Raw genomic sequence first — 20,066 nt, 5'->3', positions numbered from 1 at the left:
TCACCCCTGACCCCAGGATCTGCAATAGCAGGAAGCTGAAGTCAGGAGTAGGGCCCAGGCATCAAACCCAACCCAGAACTCTGAGGCCAGTGTCTTAGCTGCTTGGGATGAACATCTTCCCCCTGCCCACTGAGGAGCTAAGCCTCCCTCCATTGCCTCTCAGATGGGCTTTGTTTGCTGTAGATTCCTTTTTATCCATTAGAAGGGGCTTTTTCTCTGTCGGGAGGGGACCCCTTTGTTACAGATGTAGCATTTATCCTTTGTCTTCTGTTGCTTTTATCACAGGTTCTGTATGTTTGTGCCTCTATGTAAGGCTTTTTGTCTATACCCTTGTGGCTGAAGAAAGCCCACCCCACCGCAAGGGTATTTCTTCTCCTGTATTTATCACTTAAATGTATATTTGAAAGGCAGAGAGACAAAGAGACCAAGAGAAAGATCTCATCTTCTGGCTCACTCCCCCAGTGCCTACACCAGAAGGAAGCAGCTGGAAACTCAGTCCAGGGCTCCCTCGTGGGTGCCAGGCACACAACAACTTGAGCCATCACCTGCTGCCTCCCAGGGTCTGCGCCAGCAGGAAGCTGGCATCAGGGGTGGGATCGGGACCTGAATCCAGGCCCTCCTACATGGGACGCAGGCATTGCAACCACTAGGGCTACTGACAACTCCTCCGGGTTTTATACCTAAACCCAAGGAGGCTTCAAATGTTCCCAGTATCGTTTACTGTGAAATAAGAAGTTCCTTCCTTCTCTGTGGGGATGGCAGGCACAGGAAGGCAGGCACATGCATGCATCCGGAGCTGAGTACCTGGGCCACCCGTGTCCTGTACAAGTTACTTCACCTTTTTTTTTTTTAATGATTTATTTATTTATCTGAAAGGCAGAGCTACAGAGGGAGAGGGAGGGATGGGGTGCGGGTGGGGGTCTTCCATCTGCTGGTTCTGCTGGCTTGCTCCCAGATGGCCACAATGGCCAGGGCTGGGCCAGGCCAAAGCCAGGAGCTAGGAGCTTTTCCCAGGTCTCCCACCTGAGTGGCAGGGGCCCAAGCACTTGGACCATCCCCCTCTGCTTTCCCAGGCCATCAGCAGGGAGCTGGATCAGAAGTGGAGCACCTGGGACACGAACAGGTGCCCATGTGGGATGCCGGCACCACAGGCAGTAGCTTTACCTACTATACCACAATGCCAGCCCCAGGAATTGTTAAATGTCTCCCTTCCTCCCTCCCTCCCTCCCTCTGTTTCCTCCTCTGTAAAAGACAGAAATAATAGTTCCTGCCTCATGGAGCTATTTTTTTAGATAATTAAATAGGTAATAAAAGCGTTCGGGGCACTGTTGATCCAAATGAAAGCAACAATGAGAGAGAGACTTTCCAAAGCATAAGGATGTTTATCAGAGACCAACAGAGCATCGCAGTAAGCTGCACGTCATACAGGACCATGGGAGTCTGCAGAAAGAGGGTTGCAAGAGGAAGTGTTTAAAGGCAGAAATGAGGAGGATTGCCTCAGATATTATGAAACAGTAGTGAGGGGGAAAAGAAAAGAAATAGTTGGGGCCAGCGCTGTGGCGTAGCAGGTAAAGCTGCTGCCTGCAGCGCCAGCATCCCATATGGCTGCTGATTCGAGTCCCGGCTGCTCAATTCGGATCCAGCGCTCTGCTGTGGCCTAGGAAAGCAATAGAAGATGGACCATGTCCTTGGGCCCCTGCACCTGCGTGGGAGACCCAGAGGAGGCTCCTGGCTCCTGGCTTTGGATTGGCTCAGCTCTGGCTGTTGCAGTCAATTGGGGAGTGAACCAGCAGATGGAAGACCTTTCTCTCTCTCTCTCTCTCTCTCTCTGTGTGTGTGTGTGTGTGTGTGTGTGTCTCCTGTAACTCTGCCTTTCAAATCAATAAAATATATCTTTAAGAAAAAAGAACTCTTATTCCATGCCCCGCCAACTTTATTTATTATCCTGCTGGGGTTAGGGCTGACAGAAGCAGTTGCATCTCCACTCTGACAACTTTCACATTCCTTTAGCAGCACACACACAGCACCTGCTAGCTGTGAGCCGACTTTGCATCCCATTCACATATTTTTCCTGGGTCTGCTTCTGGACATAAGGTGTCAGCTTTCCTGCCTCAGAGCCCACCCCCAGCGCTGGGGCACTGTGACTTTCAAATGGATGTTACTATCTTTCCATTTCTCGCTGCTGTGTTACTAGATTCTCAGTTCTCATGAGATGGACTTTGCATCACACACAGCTGTGCTGAGTGATGGCAGGCAGGGCTCTTCAGCTGTTCCATGGGAGACCCGGTGCAGAGGGACTTGGACGAGTTCGTGGAAGATGGAGTTAAAAGATAATTTCATTGGGGTGCAAAAAAAAATTGAAATCCATGCACAGTTTTTTCCATAATGCATATTTTCCATGCACTGTTGAACTCTTGTGTGCATGGAATTCAAAGGTTATCCCATAAAAATGAACTTACCTTTCGATTCTGTGGTACACGCGTGTCTTTGAAGTGCTCCCTCATCTTTCCAAGGTCACAGACCTCACACACAAGACACCTTGCGGGTTATTCTATACTGAAGGCCACTGTAACTTTCGACACTCTGAGTGGATTTATCTTCCTGGCTTTAAATAAACAGTGCTGGGATAAAAATAAATTACTTGTTTATCATACTAACCTCATATTGGCCCCTCACCAAACCCTTTTATGGCCTGTAAACATTTGTTTTATTTTTAATGTTTTAATTTTTATTTATTTGAAAGGCAGAGTGACAGAGAAACAGAGACAGATAGAGAGAGATTTCTCATCTGCTATTCACTGCCCCCAACAACAAGGCCAAAGTCAGGAGCCAGGAACCCTCTTGGGTCTCCCACATGGATGGCAGGGACCCAAGCATTTGAGCCATCCCAGGGTGTGCATTAGCAGGGAGTTGGGATCAACAGTGGAGCCAGGACTCAAACTCAGTGTTCCCATATGGGACGTGGGCAACACGAGCCTCATCGTCACTGCTGGGCCGAATGCCCACCCCAAACAGTAGGGATAAATGGGTAGATTAAGGAATTTACGCATACATGAGATTCTCTGACTCTCAGCCAATGCATGACAGTGACTGCAACAAGATCCTTCCCAGTCTCACATCCATGTAATATTCTACAAAGAGAACAGAGCCCATACATCTATAGATACAATTCCAAGAATCCATCTCCCTCCCTCACCCCCACCCCTTTTCCCTTTCCTTGCTTTTTTCTTTTAATTTTTGAGGTAACATTATAGTCAAAGACTTAATGCTGCACGAAGTAAAGAGTTCAGCAAGGAAAAATTAAAGAGATCACAGTTCAGAGAAACAGAGACAGGGCTATAAACAATAAACAGATGAAAAGTCCATTTCACTCATAAAGTAACTTTTTTAAGAGATTTATTTATTTATTTGAAAGAGTTACACAGAAAGAGAAGGAGAGGCAGAGAGAAAGAGAAAGAAAGGTCTTCCATCCGCTGATTCACTCCCAAATGGCTGCAATGGCTGGAGCTGTGCCAATCCGAAGCCAGGAGCCAGATGCTTCTTCCGGGTCTGCCACGCAGGTGCAGGGGCCCAAGGACTTGGGCCATCTTCTACTGCTTTCCCAGGCAACAGCAGAGAGCTGGGTCAGAAGTGGAGCAGCTGGGACTCAAACCGGGGCCCATATGGGATGCCAGCACTGCAGGCGGCGGCTTTACCCACCACTCCACAGCGCCAGCCCCCTCATAAAGTACATTTTAAAACAATCACAGAGCATTAAACTACAGTAGTATATTATTTCTAACCATTAGTTTGACAAAGATATAAATCTCAAGGACAGCAGGCTCTGGGTATGCTTCCTGTGTGCCGTGCACGGTGGGGAGCAGTCTAAGCAGCTCTGGGCTGGCAGGGGCCTATGGAGGGGTCTCACCCCAGGCCCCCACTGCTGTGGTCCTGTTGGGAAAGCATGAGAATGGAGCCTTTTCCGGACCACCACTGCAGAACGTGAACACAATCCAGCGAGGCAGCGCTGTCTGAGAGGCCCCCGGGGCTTCCCACCTGGCTCCCCACCCCATGCACACCTGCACGTCGCTAACCCTCTCCAGTCTCCCAGCAGGCATGGAAAAGGGACACAGGACCAGTGGAGGATGTGTCCGCCTGGTGGTGGACACCACGTGTAGTGGCCTCCCCCAAGCCCGACTGTAACCACGTTTTCTCCTCCTGCCCCTGGCCAGGTGGATGGAGTGGAACCCTGGCTTCCCCCTGAGCATCGATGCCAAATGCCACAGGGATTTACCACGAGACATCCAGTTTGACAGTGAGAAAGGAGTGGACTTTGTTCTCAACTACTCCAAAGCGTAAGTTGGCAAGAACTGAACCACACTGCTCAGCCCCTTCAGCGGCTTAGGCCGGGGCTGGGACCCTCACTCCTTTTCTCTAGGGATGGAGGAGTGGGCTTGGACTTGGGGCATAGCCCAGCCATTGCAGCTTTTTCCAAATGCATTTGACTGTGTCTCGGCCGTAGCGTGGACTCACGGGTGCCAGCTTCAGATAATCCGCATCTAAAGAGCCACACCCTGGAGGACTCCAGGCACCAGTGTGCTCTCACCCCAAAGTGGGGGTGTTGACTCAGAATATACAGGCCCCTCCCACACCTCACCCGCACTCAGCCACTGGTACCTTGATGAGAATGGAGGAGAATGCTGACCCTTGCAACCACGAGGTGGGGTGGGGGTGGGGGTGGGGGGCATGGATGACCAACACATGGATGGGTAGAGGGAGGGATGGATGGGCGAAGGAGGGAAGGAAGGTTGAGTGAGGGAAGGAGGGATGCATGGATGGATGGATGGATGGATAGAGGAAGAGGGACATCGGGTAATTGCCCAAGACCCCTGCCAACCAGCGGCTGAGACGTCCAGTTCTGTGCCCCTTTGTGTCTGAATCACGGCAGGACTTTGTAAAGCTTGCCGATCATAAGAGTGCCCTGCCACTTGTTGAAAATGAGGGTACCGGGGCCGGTGCTGTGGTGTAGCAGATAAAGCTGCTGCCTGCAGTGCCGGCATCCCATATGAGGGCCAGTTGGAGTACCGGTTACTCTACTTCTGATCCAGCTCTCTGCTATGGCCTGGGAGAGCAGTAGAAGATGGCCCAAGTCCTTGGGCCCCTGCACCTGCGTGGGAGATCCAGAGGAAGCTCCTGGCTCCTGGCTTCTGATTGGCGCGGCTCCAGGTGTTGGTGGCAATTTGGGGAGTGAATCAGTGGATGGAAGACCTCTCTCTGTCTCTCTCTCTCTCTCCCTCTGCCTCTCTGTAACTCTGCCTTTCAAATAAATAAATAAACCTTTAAAAAAAATGAGGGGCCGGCGCCGCGGCTCACTAGGCTAATCCTCCGCCTTGTGGCGCCAGCACACTGGGTTCTAGTCCCGGTCGGGGCGCCAAATTCTGTCCCGGTTGCCCCTCTTCCAGACCAGCTCTCCACTGTGGCCAGGGAGTGCAGTGGAGGATGGCCCAAGTGCTTGGGCCCTGCACCCCAGGGGAGACCAGGAGAAGCACCTGGCTCCTGCCATCGGATCAGCGCGGTGCGCCGGCCGAAGCGCACCAGCCGTGGCGGCCATTGGAGGGTGAACCAACGGCAAAGGAAGACCTTTCTCTCTGTCTCTCTCTCTCACTGTCCACTCTGCCTGTCAAAAAAAAAAAAATGTGGGTCCTCGACTCTACCCCAGGGCTCATCAGGAGTCTTTGAATCCATGTGTTGAAACTTTAGAGAGTTCCTAACTTGTAAGTCAGAAAACCCTACATCCGTGGCTCTAAAGCCTGAGGTGCAGGGGGAACCCCACACCCCTGAGGGCAAGTCTGTAAGGTTGGGACCCTGGCCTTGGATCTGTTGTCCAGCAGGCAGACGGGGTGGGTAACCCCAGCACACACCTACCCAACCCTGCCGCCAGTCCATCTTCTCAGACTCCATAGGGCCCGCCTGGGACGTAAATGCTGTTACTGACCGTTTCTAGGTGACGAAACTGTAGCTCCAGTGGGCTCAGGTCATTTAGGCAGAAATCGGCAGCACAAGATTTGAATCCAGGTCCCTTTGGGTCCGTGGCCGGGGACTATTTCTCCTGCTACAATTCGGACCGACTGGAGGAAAACGAAAACTAAACATCTGGATTAGTACCAGAGCAGTCCCCAACATAGATAGATAGATGCATGCATACATACAGTACATATACACATACACACACAATACATACATACATATGTGCAATACACACATGCATACATATGCGTACATACATAAAGCACACAGAGGATGGATGGAGACCATATGCAAAGACTTCACCACTGTAAAAGAAGGGGCACGAGCATCCCTGGAGTTTGGCATCCACAGGGTCCTGGAGCAGGGGAGGGGGATTCTGAAGCCTCCGTTTCTTTTTTTTTTAAGATTGATTTATTTTATTTGAAAGGCAGTTGCAGAGAGGCAAAGAGAAAGAGAGGAGACATCTTCCATCTGCTGATTCACTCCCCAGATGGCTGCACCAGCTGGGTCTGCGGCCAGGCTGCAGCCAGGGGCCTGGAAGTCCATTGTGGTCTCCCATGTGGGTGGCAGGGGCCCAAGCACCTGGTGCATCAACAGGGAGCTGGACCGGAAGTGGAGTCTGCAAACCCGCACTCAGGTGTGGGTTGTCGGTGTCCCGATAGGCAGCTTAGCCGCCTGCACCCCGGCTCCCGCCCCTCCAAGCCCGTCAGGCCCACAGGTCAGGTTCCCTCAGCTCTCACAAAGGAAAACACTCAGCTTCCTGCAGGCTGCCCAGGCCCTGTGAGATGTGACCGCGTGCTCAGACCTGGCAGCTGCCGCAGGTCCCAGCTCCCGTGGCTTCTGCTTTCTTGCATCCCCTCTCTGACACTGGCCCTGAGCCTGCTCTGGGGCAGGGGGAAGAGCGTGTTGATTCCTACTATGAGTGGTTTTCCTTTACCCTGGGGGTTCTGCAGGACCCGAAGCACTTGGGCCATCCTCCACTGCCTTCCCAGGCCATAGCAGAGAGCTGGATCCAAAGGAGAACAGCTGGGACTCAAACCGGCGCTCACATGGGATGCCGACACCACAGGCAGTGGCTCAACCTGCTATGCCACAGCGCCGGCCACAACAGCCCACACTTCGAGTAGCCAGGTTCTACTCTGCTTTCCTGGGAATTGAAAATCTACTCAAAATTCACCTCTAGTTCCCCTCTAAAAATGAAAGGTTGCCTTATTTAGTGCCTGGCCAGACAGGGTCTGGAGCTCATGGGTTCTGTTAACTTTCCTCCCCCTGCTCAGGTTCCTTCTTGTAGAAGGAGGCTGAGGATGCCTGCCTTGCAGGATGGCTGTGCAAGAACTCAGGTGCGCCAGGCCCTGTGGTCTGGCGTCTCTGAGCTGTGTGACCAGCTGGACTATGTGTCCAGACTCGAGTCCAAGGGAGGAATTTGTGCAAGCAGTTCCCTGACAGGACAGAGGCTGCAGCAGGGCAGGAGCTGCATGTGTAGGGCCCGGTTCTAGGAAAAGATGGGGCCACCCCGGAGAGAAGGCCAGCCCTGAGGCTGCAGCCCCAGAAGTGACCCTGGCGGGGCGGAGAGCAGAGAAGGTGGGGTGTTCATGCCTGCGGCCTTGGAAAGCAAAGCCATCACCCACCCTGGCTCCTGGGAGGAGACCACCTGCTGGCCCTCCTTTTGGGACTAACGTGACTTCAGAGTGATCCCTTGGTCCCAGCACCTTCTGGGGCATGAATGGGCCCAAGCTGGGTGCTGGATGCTGCATAGGAGCTGACCACGCTGGTGGACGGGGTGGAGGGGAAGGTGCTGTGTGCAGTGAGAGCCCTAGCAGGAGAGCCAAGGTGGGAGCTGAGGCCGCCGAGGAAGCCTGGCCTGTGCCTGGGTGGGTGGTATCAGCCTGGGGAGGGGGTTGAGGCAGGCGTGATTGAGCCAGTGTCGGGAAGGGATGGGTGGGTTGTGATGGAGTCCTGAGCTCAGGCCTCAGCATGACTTTGTGGTTCCCCAGGGAACACTAGGGCCAGGGCTGCAGGCGTCAATGCAGAGGGTGACTCCCAGCCCCATCCGTCTTCTGTCCAGACCCTCATCAGCTACAGGAGGCAACAGGTCCAGCCTTCTCGGGGCTGACCAGGAGTGGAGGAGTGGCTCCCACCCACTCTGCTCTGATGGAGCCTTGAGAACCCACAGACTGGCGCCAGTCCAGTGCCCCCTCGGCTCGTGCTGTGGCAATGCCACTCTGCCCACGCCCCATGGTATAAAACAGGGACTCAGGGCCAAGGTCACCAGCGAGCCCCTCCCCACTGGACAGCTTGGTTTCCGTGCCACTGCTGGGCAATCCTGAGGACAGCTTACTTCCTTCTGGGTGCGTCACCTGCTCTGTCTGGAAGGAGGCCAGCCCTCCACACGCCAGCTTCGCCCTGCACCCACCCAGCAAAAACGTGAAAAGGAAAATGGAGAAGAGGCAGAGGAAGCAGAGGAAGCCAGAGCTCCTGCCTCTCCCAGGATGTGGCCAACAGCTGGTGCCCAGCTCAGGAGAAAGCTGTGGTGTCAGCTGGCCCTGGCCCCTGCCATCCCCTGGCCACGCCATCCCCTGGCTGTGTGACCTTGGACAAGACAGGCACCCTGTCTGGGCTGCAGCCTCCTGTCCGCTGCAGGAGCTGACCCTGGAAGTCCTGTGTGCATCCTTGACTTTTGACCATGGAGCAATATTCCACCTGCCAAGGACATGGAGATGCTCACCGCCCCCAACCCCGTTCTTTCTGTGTCTGTGGCTTCCTCTGAGTCTGCCACACTCACCCGGATTTCAGCACCCACCTTCTGTTCCGAGGTCAGAGGGACCCAGCTGGGGCCAGCACCACTTCTCACTCCCTGCTCTCTACCAGCTCCCCCAGGAGGGCAGCAGTGAGATCTCAGGGGTCTAGAAAGACCTCTCCTCTCTGAGAACTAAGCCCCTTTGCACGCCTGCACTGGCTCACTGGTGAGGAGGGTCACGCCTGAGCCTGGCTGCCCTAGGCCGCCACAGTGCCTGCAAAACAACTCTTGCTGCCCCAGGGGGGCTGGCCACGGGTCAGCAGCTCTCGCCTCTCTGGGTGCTGGCAGGCATGAAAAAAGCAGGCAGCATCCATACTGGAGTTGCACGGAAGCGTTGCACAGGAAGCCAGCACAGACAGATGTCTGCAAGGGGAGGCTTGCTGGGGGAAGGGGCCACTTTCAGACATGTGGAGGGGACACTAGACCACTCCCCCACACACATCACACCAAGACACACCCACCCTGTGCATCAGGCAGGGAATGGCTTTGTCTGCTGGGGCCATTGTCCAGTGGCTACTCAAACCCAGGAGTTCATCCCTCGGCGTCTGGAGGCTGCAAGGCCAAGGTCAAGCTGTCAGCTGAGAGTTCAAGGTCGTGTTCTTGCTGTGTCTTTACAGCGTTGCTATCAGGCTGTCCCGTGTCGTGTACTATCAGCGCCAGGCCGAGAGTCCCAGTTAGAACATCAGCGAGGGTTGTGCTCAACTAAGCTGCTCACCTCCCACATCCAGGAGGCTCGGCAGAGCAGCTGCACAGGGCTGTCCCCGGAAGCCGGGTTGGTAGCTAAAAGCCAAGGCCTGACCAGCGAATGAACCAACCCAGGTGGAGTTCAAGGCTCTGAGCTTGACCTTGAACTTGAAGCTTCTGGCCGCTTCTATAGGGGAGATACAGTAGAAGCAGTGGGTCTTCCAGGTGCCAGTGTCTGTCCTGGTTGCCAGAGATCCCCCACCTGCCCCACCCCAGCCCAGGTAGGGGTGAGGGTGGGGGGTGCTGCCCAGAGGGTCTCATGGTGTGAAGGGGCTCTGAGCAGGCAGGAGCCCTGGCCCCACACCCATCATGCCCATCTCCGGGCCCTCAGGATGGAGAACCTGTTCATCAACCGCTTCATGCACATGTTCCAGTCCTCCTGGAGTGACTTCGCCGACTTCGAGAAAATCTTCGTCAGGATCAGCAACACTATTTCCGGTGAGTGTGTCTCTGGGATCCAAGCTGCCATCTTCCCGCCCCCAAACAGCCGCAGTGGCTGGAGTTGGACCAACCGAAAACATGGAGCCAGGAGCTTCTTCCGGTTCTCCCATGCAGGTTTAGGGGCCCAAGGACTTGGGCCATCTTCCGCTGCTTTCCCAGGTGCATTAGCAGGGAGCTGGATCGGAAGTGGAGCACTCGGCACAGACTCGGCACCGTGGGGAAGGCTCAGGAGGGCTGCGGCCCTGCTGCCCTGTGCTCAGAGCTGCCTGGGCCCCTCTTGCCTTCCTGCAGAGCGGGTCATGAACCACTGGCAGGAAGACCTCATGTTTGGCTACCAGTTCCTGAACGGCTGCAACCCGGTGATGATCCGGCGCTGCACGGAGCTGCCCCAGAAGCTGCCGGTGACCACGGAGATGGTGGAGTGCAGCCTAGAGCGGCAGCTCACTCTAGAGCAGGAGGTCCAGGTGGGGCCCATCTCGGGGGTGGGGGCCCCCTTTATGCCTGTCAGTGTTCACAGCCCCAGGCTGCTGTCCGCAGGCCCATGCACACTGGAGGCCTCTTCCTTTCCCTGAGAACAGCAGAGACCTGGGTGCTGGGCCTCACACAACTGCCCCGAGGGACGTGGGTCTCCACGCTGCCTACACCTGGGGCAGGGGGCTCGCATCATTCCTGTTGATATGGGGAGAGAGGTCTTCTATCTGCTGGTTCACTCCCCAAATGGCCCCAAATGCCGGAGCTTAGCCGATCCGAAGCCAGGAGCCAGGCGCTTCCTCCGGGTCTCCCACATGGGTAGCAGAGGTCCAAGGATGTGGGCCATCTTCTGCTGCTTTCCCAGGCCATAGCAAAGAGCTGGATGGGAAGAGGAGCAGCCGGGACACAAACTGGCTCTCATATGAGATGCAGGCGCCCCAGGTGGATGCTTAGCCCACTACACCACAGCACCGGCCCCAGAATTTCTGACCTTCTAATTAGAAATGTGGGTGCATCTGCTCTTCCCCCTCCCCGCCCCCACAGCCTCACCTGCAGGCTCAGCCCCTCCTGTTCCAAGGCTGAGCCAGTTTTGAGAAAGAGAAGCATTAAGCAGACGCTGCACCTGGTGGGACTCAGGGTCAGGTGCCTTCCACGCAGGGTCCCAGCAACAGTCCAGGGGCTCCTGCCAGTCTGCCCCCAGCCCCCCGGGCCCGAATGCCTATCCCCCATGTGTCCCTGTAGGATAGAGTCCTACAGAGGCTACAGGTGTCCCTGCAGCTTCTGGTCACCCCATCTTTCCTGCTCTGCTCTCCGCAGCCCCAAATCCCTGCCCACCCGGCTCTGGAGGGATGCACACACACACACACAGCTCACATGCACACACACACATGTGCGCGCGCACACACACACACAGCTATAATCTCCAAGTAGGGCGCTTCAGCAGTTCTCATGAGGGCCAGGCAGGTGTCAGAATCAGCCGCTGACCACAACAGCCTATGGTTGCACCTCGTGTCAATCAAACCCCCACAGCCTGTGGCCACGCCCCAATCAGCCTTGGAGTCAGAGGCAGAGAGAAACCTAAACGCAGGAATCCACTGAGTGTCAGGGAAGGATGGGACCCCCTCCCCACAGCCCGCCACTCTGCCCCCTCTCCGCCCCTGAGTCTGCCTCCTGGGTCCCTCTATCTGCCGACACCAATGGGGACGCCTCCCCCCCACCCCCCCGCAGCAAGGGAACATCTTCATTGTGGACTTCGAGCTGCTGGATGGCATCGACCCCAACAAGACAGACCCCTGCACACACCAGTTCCTGGCGGCGCCCGTCTGCCTGCTGTATAAGAACCGCGCCAACAAGATCGTCCCCATCGCCATCCAGGTAGGCCCCCCCCACGCTGGGTCCTCAGCTGCCCGGGATCTGGGGTGCGAATCCTGGGTCACACCATCTGTGCCCCAGGAGGGGTGGGGGGTGGGGGAAGCACCTCTAAGGAGGGCTGCGCTGTCCAAGAGGAGCTCCTGGCTGGGAAGGGGGCACTGGGGGACTGCCTTGCCCTCCAATCCCGGATCTTGAACAGGGCCCCCAAATCAAGGCACTGGCAGGGGCCAGCCAGGTGAGGCTGGGAATTCAGTTGGGGACCAAGGCCATCCAGGGAACACCATGGACCCTGATATCAGGAACTGGACCAGGCCTGGGGCACCACCCATGAGTTTCTATGTCCACCAGGGACAGGGGAGGCAGGAGAGGGCAGCCTGGGGAGAGGCAAGTGGGCAGCAGCGTCCCCCAATCTGGGCACCAGCCCATTGCCAAGCTGTGGAGGCTGGCGTGCAGGGCGCAGGACAGGACCAGGTGTAGGTCCCTGAGGCTAGAGGGAGCAGACACTTGGTGCGATGGTCACAGCAGCCAGATTTGTCGGGCACTGTCCACGTGCCAAGTCTAGGAGTCACCCCGCACGGTCTACAACCACCTACCTGAACTCTGAAACCTAAACGGTTTCTGGCCCGGAGGGCGTGGTTGGTGCAGAGGCTTCTTCACCACGTGGAACTCATGCATCCCATATCAGAGTGCCTTGGGTTCGAGTCTCAGCTCTGCTTCCAATTCCAGCTTCCTGCTAGTGTGCACCCTTGGGGGAGGAGGAGCAGGTGAGGGCTCCAGTACTTGGGTCCCTGCACCCATGTAAAATGCTACTCTCACTGCTGAGTGATATTCTGATCCAGCCTGGGGGCGGGGTGGGGGCGGGTAAGTATGTCCTCTGATGAATCACCACACTCCTAACATCCTACAGATACTGAATTCTGTGCACATCCAGTCACTGGGGGGTCAGGCATGGGCCCATCTCTATTCCTGTGATCTTCACCACAACTCCCCAAGTGGGGGCCGTCAACCATCACAAGGGTCCCCACGCATAGCAAAGACCCCTGGAGCAGCCTGGCTGCAGGGATCGGTTAAACCCCAGCTCTGCGGCCCCCAGCAGCAGGAGCCTGAGCTCCCTCCTCCCTTGCAGAGGGAAAGTTTGCAAACTGTGAAGATTCCTGCCAGGGGAAGGCAGAGGAAATAAAGCCCCAAGTGTGGTTCTTAAATTAACGACCTCCTGCTGAGGCTGAAGTGGGAGGAGGGGCCCCTCAGGGAAGAAAAACAGGCCAAAATCCACAGGAGGTCCCAGCTGGCACTGTGGTGTTCTGATTGGCCATTGCAAAGGGGCATGCTGTCCACACTGGTCTTCCAGCATGCGATTTCCTGGGCTCCTGCTGTGCGGTGCTCACCTTGGTGCTGTCCATAGGGGAACCCCAGCCAAGGCCATTCTGCAGGGCGCAGCTGGGATGTGCCAGGTTCCACAGGGACTTGCAACAGAGGAGGGGCTCATCTGGACATAGCGCCTCCATACATCCAGTGACAAGATTTAGGAATATGAGGGGAGGCGTTAAAAAGAGTAATTATGGTGATGACTTTTAAAATGAGAGTATAATTATGGGGCAACATAATCTGGGGGAAAGAGAGCTAGAATGCATGGATTAAAAACCTAGGAACATATAAATTAGGAGAAACTGGAGAGGAAATAGGTCAGTTACCATATAGGTGATTAGAAAGCTAATTAAATGCCCAGACATTTAATGATAATAATAAGCTAATTTAATGTCTTCAGAAAGATGAAGACCAAGTTGCAGATAATATTTTAAAAGAAACCTAAAAAATAAGTAAAATAAATTCAACAGTATCATAACTGACTAATAAGGTATTACCAAGTAGGATTCTTTTTTTAAAAAAAACTTATTTACTGATTGATTATTTATTTATTTATTTATTTGATAGAGCTACACAGAGAGGCAGAGAGAGAGAGAGAGAGAGAGAGAGAGAGGTCTTCCATCGCTGGTTCACTCCCCAAATGGCTGCCAACAGCCGGAGCTGTGCTGATCCGAAGCCAGGAGCCAGGAGCTTCTTCCAGATCTCCCACGAGGATGCAGGGGCCCAAGGACTTGGGCCATCGGGCCATCTTCTACTGCCTTCCCAGCCATAGCAGAGAGCTGGAATGGAAGTAGAGAAGCCCAGACAGGAACCAGCGCCCATATGGGATGTCAGCACTGCAGGCGGCAACTTTACCTGCTACACCACAGAGCCAGTCCCACCATGTAGGTTATCCAAGAGATTTCATTATCAAAAGAGCCACCAGCAAAATTCATTGTGCCAATAAGAAGAAAGCTTATACCAATTAACAAAGGGGATTTTAATAACATTAAGTGGCCGGCGCCGCAGCTCACTAGGCTAATCCTCCGCCTTGCGGCGCCGGCACACCGGGTTCTAGTCCCGGTCGGGGCGCCGGATTCTGTCCCGGTTGCCCCTCTTCCAGGCCAGCTCTCTGCTGTGGCCAGGGAGTGCAGTGGAGGATGGCCCAAGTGCTTGGGCCCTGCACCCCATGGGAGACCAGGAGGAGCACCTGGCTCCTGCCATCGGATCAGCGTGGTGCGCCGGCTGCAGCGCGCCAGCCGCGGTGGCCATTGGAGGGTGAACCAACGGCAAAAGGAAGACCTTTCTCTCTGTCTCTCTCTCTCACTGTCCACTCTGCCTATCAAAAACAATAATAATAATAACATTTAGTTGCCACAACTAATGAAGATTTGAATAGTAGCAGAAGGAACTTGGTATGATAAAGACACCAATCACCCTGTTGGTGCAAGTTAAAGCCATTTCCCTCCCAATCCTAAGCAGGAACCCTGTATCCCAGTAGTGATTGTTCAGCCTTGCCTGCTGGTCCTGCCACAAGGAACCAATCAACAGAACAGTTGATCTTCGCTGGCAGGGATAAGCTATGGACCCAGAAAAGACCAGAGGCCTTGCAGCCAGCCAGTCCACTGGCTTTGAGGAGGTTGGAGAAGGCCTGTGTTTAATTGCAAAGTGCAGAGAAGGTTCCAGAATCCTCAAGGGGTTTGGGGTAAGGAACGCCGTACAGAGTAAAGTTGGAGCTGAGAGGTGCGTACTCAGCTGGTGTGCAGGCCCCTCATTGGTCCACAGTGCTGGTGACCCTCCTCTGATTGGTCAGCCAGTGCCTCAGGCTACCACGCCACATCCTGGGACACCCCAGTAGTTTTAAGAGCTACTAATTAATAAGTTCAGTTAGCACAGTTTCCAGATAAGTGTAACCCTCAAAACATCCAGTAATCTTTTTCCATGCTAAAAAAATCCATATAAAGAAAAGGATAAGAAATATTAAAGCACATAACAAAAGAATCTTAACAGTTATTTAACATTCAATGAAAACTCTTTACAAAACTGTCAGTTCTAACAAATTTTATTATACAAACTTCATGCACTTCCAGCTAAAATCCCATGCTGGTGTTTTCTCTTTTGTGGGGAGGAGCAATTTAAAAAGTGAGAAAACCGAAATAAAGTTCAAGATTGATATGGGCAAAGATATTTTCAAGGATGTTTTACAAAAAGAAAAACACTGGATATCTTGGAAAGCAGTGCGGTCACCGTTCCCAGCAGGTGCTGCCAGTGAGAGCCGGCAGACTGGGGAACACGATGCTAAGCCCAGAAATTGATGTCCCTCTTACACACACACACACACACACGCACACATGCACACACATGGAGGAACTGCAGCTGTGACCATGGTGGCTTCTGTACACTGTGGAAGAGGCATGGCGTTTCCATGGGGTCCCCACACTATGTTAGTGGGCCCCTCTGTCATACCATGAATACAAATAAATTTCAGATTGAACTGAAAACAGAAAACTGTGTAGCACAATGTCCAGTGTGGAGACCACGACTTTTAAAAGCAAGAGAAACAGGAAACCAAAAGGAAAAGACAGGGATATTTGATTATGGAATGTCTTCACATTTGAATGGTAACATACACCAGAAACAAAACCAGAAGGCAAATAGAGATTGGGGGGAAATAACTGGAGCACCAGGAATGTGCTAATATACAAATAGGGCCTAACAACTGATAAGGAAAAAGACAAATGTATACAAATGTGAATACACAGTTCACAGGAGGAAATGCAAAGGGGCAGTCTACACGTGGGAAATTTCTCCACTGCACCGGTCAGCAAGGGAAATGCAGATTCAACAATGCAGTACGGATTCTGACCCAGCAGGGCGCAGGGGTGGGCAGTGGCGGCCACTGGGGTCAGGTTCACAGTGTGACCCCTGGACAGTCCCGAGTCAGCACCTGATCAGGCCCCACGACACCTGCTGTTCTAGGTTGGGGCTGGCATGGGTTGGGGAGCAGGTGTGCTAAAGAAAGAAGAGGCACAGGTTCCCTACAACAGCATCCAGTTCACACAGGCAGCTATGCAAAGACCCGGGACGGGGAGCTTACCTTACCACCCACTGTTCACAATTGGATGTGGCTTTAGTACAATAATTACTACTGATCAGAAACAGAAGCCTAGCACCAGGGATGGGGGGCACTGGGGATGTGGGACCCTGTGTGCTGGGCCTGTTGCCCCCAGCCCCGTGAGCGCACAAACAGGAAAGCTGGGCAAGTCCAATTCTGCTTCCCCCGGCCTCCCAGACCCGGGCTGGTGCTGGCAGGGGGAGCCACAGGCCACACGTAGCTGCACAGCATGTACGACTTAGCTAGTCCATACCAGGCGCTACTGGAATGAGAAAAAAAGAAAAAAAAACCTGCAAAGAATCGCATTCATTATTTTAGATTGGTTTCATGTTGACGTGGACTCTTCTGTCTTGGGTGAAATGCAGTTGTGTGACTAGCCATAAATTCCACCTGTCTCCTTTTACTTCTGCCAATGTGGCTTTTCTGAAAATTTAAAATCCCCTGGGCAGCTTGCTTTATGCAGTGGGCCCTCAGCATCCACGGGGGAGTGGCTCCAGGACCTCATGGATGATAGAATCTGCAGATATTTACATGTTTATAAAACACACAGGATTTGCCCGTAACCTTATGCACATGGTCCTGTTCAGAACATTCCAGGTGACCTCCAACAGGGAGTGTGGCAGGAACGCTATTAAGTAGTTGGATGTGTGATGTTGGCTAGGAACAAAGGGCATACATTTTCTTTTTTTTTTTTAAGATTTATTTATTTTACTTGAAAGGCAGAGTTGCAGACAAGCAGAGAGAGAGAGAGAGAGAGAGAGAGAGAGAGAGGTCTTCCATCCGCTGGTTCACTCCCCAGATGGCCACAACAGCTGGAGATGCGCTGATCCAAAGCCAGGAGCCAGGAGCTTCCTCCAGGTCCCTCATGCAGGTGCAGGTGCCCAAGGACTTGGGCCATCTTCTACTGCTTTCCCAGGCCACAGCGGAGTGTAATATCAGAAGTGGAGATCCTGGGACTAGAACCGGCGCCCATACGGGTTGCCGGCACTGCAGGCAGTGGCTTTACCCACTAGGCCACAGCGCTGGCCCCAGTGCATATGTGTTCTATGCAGGTACCATACCACCCAGAAGGCTGACTGTATTTTTGAGGGAGAGCCACGAGGAAAGCACCTTCCACCATGCTTGGCAGGACATGGCTAAGCTTCTGGGCTGCTGTCCCCATGCCAGCCCCCCAGGCCTTCTCTGTCCTCATTCAAAGAAGGGCTCCAATGCACACATGGGGTATTCAGAAAGTTCATGGAGAATGTGTAGCATGAAAAAAAACTAGGCATGGATTGCAAATTTGGTTTGCATCACAATAAATCTGTCTAATTCCATTTTCCCACAAACTGTTTGCAGTACCTTTGTACATACTAAACATATTTTAAAAGCTTTCAATGAATAAATGATGGCCCGAGGCCAGCGCTGGGTGCACCGGTTAACGCCCTGGCCTGAAGCACCAGCATCCCTTGCTGGACCCAGCTGATCCATTTCCAATCCAGCTCTCTGCTATAGCCTGGGAAAGCAGAAGATGGCCTAAGACCTTGGGCCCCTGCACCTGCGTGGGAGACCCAGAAGGAGCTCCTGTCTCCTGGCTTCGGAGTGGCACAGCTACTGCCATTGGGGCCATCTGGGGAGTGAACCATCGGATAGAAGACCTCTCTCTCTCTCTCTCTCTCTCTCTCTCTCTGCCTCTCCTCTCTCTGTGTAACTCTGAATTTCAAATAAATCAATCAATCTTTTTTTTTAATAAGCAGAGTTAGACAAGGAGAGAGACAGAGAGAAAGGTCTTCCCTCCATTGGTTCACCCCCCAAATGGCCGCCAAAGCCAGCGTGCTGAGTTGATCCGAAGCCAAGAGCCAGGTGCCTCCTCCTGGTCTCCATTGCAGGTGCAGCACCCAAGCACTTGGGCCATCCTCCACTGCCCTCCCAGGCCACAGCAGAGTGCCAGACTGCAAGAGGAGCAACCGGGACAGAATCCGGCACCCCGACAGGGACTAGAACCCAGGGTGCCGGCGCCACAGGCAGAGGATTAGCCTAGTGAGCCATGGCACTGGCCAAATAAATAAATCTTAAAAAAAAAAAATGGCCCGTGCCAGCACCTGCCTCACCCCATGAGACCCCATGGTGAGGTGCCAGGTGCGGAAGCCTTGCTGGTACCCGGTGAGAGGGATGAGTGGGGCCCAAGCAAAGCCAGGAGCAAGAGCTTCCTGGGCAGCTATAGAAGAGTCAATGCCGCATCACCAGGGCATCTTGGGGACTTTATTTTCTGGCTCCTAAGAGGAGCACAGCAGGACATCCCCTGCAAGTTAGAAAACAGCTCCCCTGGAGTTGACCCTGGAGAGGGACAGGCAGGTCCCCTCTCTGCTACTAGAGGCAGAGCTCAGGCTGCAGACTGGGAACTGGGGATGTTCCCTGAAGTCCCAGGAACCCAATTCAGGGCAAAGCCCTGGGGAACAGGAGCATTCCAGGGAAGAGGAGGAGGAGGAGCAGAGGCCTTGGAGCAGTGGGAGGAGAGCTGGAGGCCAGGGCAGCTGGGGCAGAGAATCAGAGAATCCACGCTCATCTAATGGTTCTAAAGACACAGCTGCAGACATCTAGACTCTTCTGGAATTTTCCGAGAGGCCAGGTTCTCCAGCAGCTACAAGGGTACTTCAAAAAGCGTATGGAAAATTGAAAGCACAAGTCCGTGACTTTTGATGCAGGCATTCTGAAGCCCAAGAGGTGATTTTGTTGCTTTTGCATAATACTCATTTTCCATGAACTTTTTGAGGGTTGCTCTAATGCATGGATTGCAAAATTGCTCTGCACCAAGACAAACAGCTTCTGATTTCCTTTTCTAGGAAGCCTTTTGACTTCACATAGCAATATGTTTTCTTTCTCCAACGAATCAGCTCAACCAAACCCCAGGAGAAGAGAACCCCATTTTTCTCCCTTCCGATGCCAAGTACGACTGGCTTCTGGCCAAGATCTGGGTGCGTTCCAGTGACTTCCACGTCCACCAGACCATCACACACCTTCTGCGCACACACCTGGTGTCTGAGGTTTTTGGCATCGCCATGTACCGCCAGCTGCCCGCCGTTCACCCCATCTTCAAGGTACAGCCCCTTCACCTGGAGGGAGAGGGCCCTGTGGTGGGGGGGGTGACACGCCCACCTGTTTTTTATCATGTCATTATCAAGGCTATTGTTAACCATCAAAGCTGTGACCCCAAGCAAGAAGGAACACCCCTACCTGCCCTTCCTCCCTGTGCCAGCATCAGCTCAGCATGGGGGCCCTGGGGTGCGGGAAGCTGAGCACTCCAGGGTTTCCGTGGTTTGTGGACCCTGGCCCAGCCCTCTCTCCGGTCTTCTCCTCCCCCACCCAGCTACTGGTGGCACATGTGCGGTTCACCATCGCCATCAACACCAAGGCCCGGGAGCAGCTCATCTGCGAGTATGGCCTCTTTGACAAGGTGGGTGGCCTCCCAGCCCCACTGGTGCCTGCAAGAGCCCCCCCACCTCACCTGCTCCCTGGGGCCCATTGGCCCTGCCACGCACGAGGAACCTCTCTGCAGTGCTGCCCAGCACCGGGTGCACAACCTCCTCTGGTCCTGCCCTTCCTCGCTCTCCCTGCTCCGCCCACCTGGTGTTGTCTCTCTCTCTCTCTCTCTCTCTCTCTCTCTCTCTCTCTCACACACACACACACACACACACACACACACACACGGGAGCCCTTGGCCTGCCTTCTGCCTTTCTCACCACCCAAGCCAGAGGCTCGCTGGTGGGTTATAAATGACAAGCCTAGCACCATGTGGCT

At 54.0% G+C, this 20,066-nt stretch overlaps 1 protein-coding gene and 1 long non-coding RNA gene across 18 annotated transcripts in view; both read left to right on the top strand.

Annotated features, from left to right (window-relative positions):
- The window catches only part of LOC103351327 (uncharacterized), a 555,796-nt gene that overhangs the window by 216,565 nt on the left and 319,165 nt on the right, over positions 1-20,066 (top strand). The window lies entirely within an intron of this gene.
- The window catches only part of ALOX5 (arachidonate 5-lipoxygenase), a 38,690-nt gene that overhangs the window by 16,101 nt on the left and 2,523 nt on the right, over positions 1-20,066 (top strand). The window contains exons 4-9 of one of the 2 annotated variants that reach the window (XM_002718327.5): positions 4,212-4,334; positions 9,879-9,985; positions 10,280-10,452; positions 11,687-11,833; positions 19,163-19,366; positions 19,636-19,722. In XM_002718327.5, coding sequence (XP_002718373.3) covers positions 4,212-4,334; positions 9,879-9,985; positions 10,280-10,452; positions 11,687-11,833; positions 19,163-19,366; positions 19,636-19,722 — 841 coding nt within the window. The remainder of the gene's footprint in view (positions 1-4,211; positions 4,335-9,878; positions 9,986-10,279; positions 10,453-11,686; positions 11,834-19,162; positions 19,367-19,635; positions 19,723-20,066) is intronic. The other variant, XM_070058123.1, reaches the window with a different exon arrangement.

Source organism: Oryctolagus cuniculus, chromosome 15 (assembly GCF_964237555.1).
Source record: "Oryctolagus cuniculus chromosome 15, mOryCun1.1, whole genome shotgun sequence".
Lineage (NCBI taxonomy): Eukaryota > Metazoa > Chordata > Mammalia > Lagomorpha > Leporidae > Oryctolagus > Oryctolagus cuniculus.
Note: the sequence above shows the minus strand (reverse complement) of the source record. Positions and strands in the feature narration are given on the sequence as shown.